The sequence below is a fragment of the Mesoplodon densirostris genome, chromosome 15 (genome assembly GCF_025265405.1).
Source record: "Mesoplodon densirostris isolate mMesDen1 chromosome 15, mMesDen1 primary haplotype, whole genome shotgun sequence".
NCBI lineage: Eukaryota > Metazoa > Chordata > Mammalia > Artiodactyla > Ziphiidae > Mesoplodon > Mesoplodon densirostris.
The window spans coordinates 62,725,617-62,731,833 of record NC_082675.1 but is presented as its reverse complement, the minus strand read 5'-3'; the positions used below and the strand labels follow the sequence as shown (position 1 = coordinate 62,731,833).

The window sequence follows — 6,217 nt, the reverse complement described above, 5'->3', positions numbered from 1 at the left end:
TCTGGAAGAGAAATAGGCAGCCAAGTATTCTTGGGCTGATGGAAGAGGGCTGGGATCTCAGGGCTGACAGAGGAAAGAAAATATAAACGTAGACACCAGCTTTTGCTAAATGATGGATTTATAGTTTGTCCACTCACCCTTGTTTCCTTCCCTCATCTCCCGCCTTATGTCCTCACCCCACAATGCTAACCTGGAAGGGTGCAGGGGGTGGGCACTGAGGCACTATAAGTGGTTCATCCCTGTCTTTTGCGGGAGGGGTGGGAAGGCTGAGCCACGTGGCTTCCCACAAAGGGACCCTGTGTTTTAGGAGCTCAATGCTATAACCAGAGCAACTAAATAACAAGAGTTACTGGCCATTCAAGAAGGGCTGGATTAGTAATTTTAGGGTGCAAGACTATCCCCTAAGAAATGAGATGGGTTGCAACAACTTGCACTTCAACTGAAACAGAAAACAATGACCACGGTCATTACTGTATAATTCCCTTTGTAAGCAAATCAAACCTTCTTCTGATAACTTTCAACTCACCCTCCTCTCTCTCTCTCTTTTTTTTTTTTGGAAGAGGTATCTTTTATTGTTTTGGACTTTATGTAATACAGTCATTACAGTGAATACATAGCTGTTGTTTTTCAGTGTTAAGACAGAATTGGTGGCAAGTGATTCTGTGGAAAGAGGTAAGAATGCATTTTATCTATTCATCCTCATCTCTTTTCAAACACATCCTTGACCATGGAAAACCCCTCAAATGAGCATGGTGTGGACAATGTAGGTGAGCCCAATTTTAAGAAAACCCTGACACCAACTTGCAACCTTAAACATTTAATGAGAGTATGCTTATGAATATTACAAAAGGAAACACATTTGTTTAAAATATGATTTAAATGTTGAAAAAGATCAATTTTCATCTGATGACATTTCTAGTAATATTTTTTACATAAAGGAAGGCATGTTGGCATTTCCAGTGAACTTAGGTTCCTAATCCCAAGTCTGGAGAACATCTCATGACTCAAGAATAAATCTCCATACAACATTAAAATTGTCCTGCCTCTTCTCCAGATAGCCCTTTCATCTTTTACTTAAAGTAATTATTTATTGGTCATGCTGATTTTTTCAGTTTATAGGAAAGAGAAGAATCAATACTTATGAGGTAGAAGGGACTGTAGGGCCCCTCCTCATCATGAAACCAATAAGAAATTGAGGCTGAGAGGGGGGATGGACCCACCCAAGTTGTTGGAGTTCACTCATGGCAGAGCTGGGGGTAGACCTGCCCTTTTGCCTTGTAGACTGATTTCCTGACACTACGTCACTGCATTAAATGACTGAGTTGGCTAAAAATGTCACCCATCTCTGTCCCCTTCCTGGTGAGTTCTCTTTAGGGGTGTGGCTTATTTCATGAAAGAGAGAAAATTCCCCACAAAGAGAGCCCTTATGGAGTGAGCTATAGGTATAAGGTCTAAATTAACCATGTTTTTAATAAGTATTGTGCATCTTAGAACAGAGAACTTCCTGAATAGGGACTGCACGCTTATTTCCCTGTTCTTGGGAATAACTGGGGTATAGGCTTGCTTGGGGGCAGAATCACAGAACCATCAGAAGGAGAGTTTAAGTGGCCTTCAGCCTGGGGACCTGGACAGCCTGCTGAAGGCTGAATTTACAGTGACATGTTTTGGAAAGGACAACTTAGGAGACATCGTAGGCCTGGTACTTTGTGATGGTCGATGCTCTTCTGTTTTTCTCCTGGGACAGGTAGTAGATGCGGTTGGCCTCTGGGTAGGTGACTTTGCTGAGCGGGAGCTTGTAGATGGCCGGGTTGTTGGTCGTCAGGAGCAGGAAGGTGAGTGCCGAGAGGCAGAAGGGCCAGGTGCAGGGCGGTAATCCAAACTGGGGGGAGGGGGACCACAAGAGAAGCCTTGGTTACATCAGATGCCTGTGCTCGTCTCATCGGCCCTTCACAATCACCTAGGGTCCTGGGTGGAGGAGGGGAGGCTTGGTGGGCACTTAGCAGAATAATACTTAATTCATGACCAACATTAATCAAATTGTGCCATTGGGGTCAGTCTGCATTGTAACAGGGAACACATATTCTTCAAAATGAAGCTGCTGGAACCCTCTTATAATATGCTTTTATGTAGAAGACATATTTTGTCTTGGGTGTCTGGCCAGGCTCTACCTCCCACTCTAGGACTTGTGGCCATTCCCCACCTTCTCCCAAAGCCCCTGTTGAAGGAACAGCATCAGCAGCCATTTTTTGTTCAAAACCTTTTTCTCCTTGGTCATGTCTGCTTGCACTAGAGATAAGCACCTGACCCAAATGCAGCTTCCCATAAGCAGGATACCTGGGAATAGAAACACTGTCTTGAGAATTTGAGCTAAGAGATACAGAGACTGTGTCCAAAGACTCGATCTGAAAAAATTAGAGAGCCAACCAGTGCTGGGTGAATATTTGGGGGCCTCTGTGCAGCGGAAGAAACCCATCCCAGAGAGACACAGCAACAGAACAGACATATGGAGAGAAGCAGAGATGTCACATCCTAGTCCCAGGGAGCTGGAGATCAGGAGTAGCTACCTCTCTCCTCAAGGGCTCTCCCATTCCCAACAGCCTTTCTCATGATGTTCCCCTGTTTTTTATACCTTAAGATGCCCTGAGGCTTTTAAATACCCCTCCCCACTCTTCATTTGAGATAACCTGGATAGCTTGTTAGCAAAGAGCCTACAAATTCAAATATGAAGCCAATCAAATCAATGCCCCTTCTCCCCCAAACCTCCTTTTATCATAAGAAGTAAAGGCCTCAGGGAGCACCATTGAAGGAGTGATTCCAGTTGGTGTGTGTTCAAAGATGGTCCTGTTGGGTGGGACTTAAGGAGGAGCAATGACAGCCTGGTACCAGAACTGTAGCCTTAGGGAACACTCATGACTGAAGAATTCCACTCCGCGAGTCTTACCAAAGCCCTGCTAAGACTGCATAGGGTGTTTTGGAAAGCATCTCCTTCAAGCCCTACAGTGGGAAGGATGTGGGCTGGGAGTTCCACAGACCCAAATCCAAAACTCAGCTCTGGTTATCTTGTTGGAACCATTTCCTCTTTCTGACAACTATTTCCTCAACAGCAAAGTTGGGATAAAGATATCTACTCAGAGTTGGTGCCTAGTGCATACTAAGTGCTCAGTAAATGGTCCTCAGTTTGTGGTCATTGTCGTGAAGCAGAGGGCAGTGCTGTTGAATATACGGGGCTGCACATGCAGGAGCCGATTAGAAAGCAAAATTGTGTGGCTCCTAAGTGCCCTCTTCTGTGGAGGCTTGAACGGTCTCATAAATGTCATTCAGCATTTTTATATCCTGTTCCTCAAGGAGACTGGAAATTCCTTCAGAGTGAATTAATAGCCTGCACTTTTTTTGTATCCCTGAGAGTGGGCAGTACAGTGTCTTAAACATAGTAGGCACACAGAAAATAAACATGATTTTGTTTTGAAAAATGTCTAGGTAGAGTGATATAACCTGTAACTTCTCTGCACAAGATGAAGGGGCCAGTTACCCTGTAAATTCCTATGATCAGGAACCAAAGTGTCCCGTTTGCATCCCTTCTAGTACCTTGTCCAAGGAAGGCACGTGACACATATTTACTGGATGGACAGTTGGGTGAAAGGATGGGGGCAAGAAGAGGTGGGAAAGCCTGGGGCAGACAGGAGCCTCAGAGGCCAGGCTCCATCCCGTTTCTGATGGTCGGCTATCTAACCCCAGCTCTAATGTATCCCATGGTGGGGAGTTACTACCTTAGGGTTTCATTCATTCCACATTTCTTGAGCACCTACTATGAGCTGGGCACTATAATAGGTACTAGAGATAAAGATAAGAATACAGCCGGGCCCCTGTTCAGAAGGAGCACAAGGACTGAAGGTGGAAGAGGACTGGTGTGTACTAGACTTGTCACAATGTTGTCAAGCGTCGTAGCAGATACGTACACAAAATGTGATGGGGCCCAGAGGGGGACTTAGTCCACTGGGGGACACAGGATGGTGCTAGGGAAGTCCAGTTCTATTGCTTACAAAATTCCTTCCTATGCTCTGTCCAAACCACCCAATTTCACTGAGGAGGGAGGAGGGATTTAAACAGGGGTTAGTGGAATGCCCACCTCCACCTTCACCTGCAGGACCAATGGGACTTTTCCTGGTTGCCTATGTGAGCTGTGTCTTGAAACTTTATGGAGGGGGAGGCATCGGCTGTAGGCTGAGCCCTGTGCGCTCTGCGATGGGGCCAGTGTCCCTCCTGTGTGTGTTGGGGGATGGGCTGGCCATGTGGCTCCCCCGACCTCACACACCACCTGCACTGGGGCTCAGGCAAAGAAGGGTTCTCAGACTGCTGCACAGGCCCTCAGCCGCTAGCTCCTCTCGGGCTTGGCTTCCTGTCCTCTTGGAAGCCTTGCCTCGTGACTCCTGACTCCCTGGTAGTTGCTATGGGGTGAACAAAGATGTACACTGGCCCACAAGCTACTTAGGTAGATGATTTAGAAACACAGGAAGAAAATTAAATATGAAGATTTAAAACTAGTTGTAGAGGAGTTTGATTTACAAGAAATTTACAAGAAACAAGTCTGATTTACAAGATAATACTCTTCAGACTGTCCTTCTATACGCAGCCCCACTGGCCCACTGACCACAGGATCTGATTGACCAGTGTTGACATTAACACTTTGGAAGACCAGCTCTTTCTGTCTGAGGCTGTGGAGGAGGGAAGTGTGGTTTGAGACATGAGGGATGGATTGCGAAGGGGTTCCTGGAGGAGGGGTTTGGGGAGCTGAGAGAATACAGGGGAGGGTGTAATGCACATTCCTAGCCCAAGTTGACTCACCACAGATAATACGTTAGCCAGGGCAGCACCCAGGTAGGCTGCAAACAGAGCTGCAAAAGAGCCAAGAAATAGTCAGGTGACTAAGAGTGCCTCGAGTTTACATATTCTCTCCCTATACGTTTTATGCCACAAATGCTATCTCTCAGGTTAAAAAAAAATCGAGTTATGTTTCTGTTGCTTGGCAGCTTTGAAAAGTGTTAAATTCCATGCAAATTCTGGTACAACTAAGACAGCAGATGAAATTTGTTAAAAAGGACCAGAATTTAGCTGTTACATTTCTCCTGGGTCCCACCGCCTTGCATTCTAGCAAAGGAACACTTAGGAGCATAAACCATAAATGAACATTTTACTATACCGCCAAGGCACGTGAATCCCAGAACTCCCTGCTGTGATATTTCATCACAAGTTATTAACATAATATGGGTTTCCGGGGAGGAACAGCATTCTTTAAGCTTGAGGAAGACCACATACACCTACTGCCTCATCTTCTGGGCTTTGTGTGTGGAGGGTACCACTAGGCTGGCCACTGGGAAGACCCAAGTGCTGGTGAGAGGTGAGCTTCCGTGAAAACGGGCCGCAGTAATCGGGCTTTGCTTCTGAACTCTCACTTTCTCCACTAAAACCATCCCAATGGGGCCTCCCTGGTGGCGCAGTGGTTGAGAGTCCGCCTGCCGATGCAGGGGATACGGGTTCGTGCCCCGGTCTGGGAGGATCCCATATGCCGCGGAGCGGCTGGGCCCGTGAGCCATGGCCGCTGGGCCTGCGCATCCGGAGCCTGCGCATCCGGAGCCTGTGCTCCGCAGCGGGGGAGGCCACAGCAGTGAGAGGCCCGCATACCACAAAAAAAAAAAAAAAAAAAAACCATCCCAATGGTCCCTAGGATATTAACAACAGCAAACCTTTATCAGACACTTACTGAGTGCCCTGACCGCATTCTTCAGCATTCCTACAAGCATTATTTGAAGGTTCTATGGTTAATGTTTGGGCACATAAGGTTAACTGCTGTATCTGATGTAAACTGCCCAATTCCACATATAAAGATTAATTTGCATAAGACTTGCTCTGTTGGAAAGTTCCAGTCACCAGCACGGAAATCAGCAATCACATCAGACAGCCCATGGGCAACAACCGAACAACCTCCATCTGAAAACTCTGTCTCCATGTGGCTGAATACTTAGTGTTCAGTGAAAATAGTTTTCAATGTACTAATCACTAAAGGACCATTCAAAACAGTTTAAAATAAAAATGCTTTTATAAAGCAAACACATCCTCCCATTTATCTTTGGAGGACCAGCAGAATTTCTGCAGGGCGGTTTCCCTGTGGGCATGGATGCCGGCATCATCTGGGGTGGAAAGGGAATCCCGCTGGCGGTAC

At 46.4% G+C, this 6,217-nt stretch overlaps 1 protein-coding gene across 1 annotated transcript in view; it reads right to left on the bottom strand.

The window, feature by feature from the left end:
• Positions 1-1,678: 1,678 nt before the first annotated feature.
• Positions 1,679-6,217, bottom strand: part of SLC14A2 (solute carrier family 14 member 2) — a 61,227-nt gene continuing 56,688 nt past the window's right edge. The window contains exons 19-20 of the mRNA XM_060119739.1: positions 4,843-4,892; positions 1,679-1,879 (exon numbers count right to left, since the gene is read on the bottom strand). Of these exons, the coding sequence (XP_059975722.1) occupies positions 1,679-1,879; positions 4,843-4,892 (251 nt within the window). The remainder of the gene's footprint in view (positions 1,880-4,842; positions 4,893-6,217) is intronic.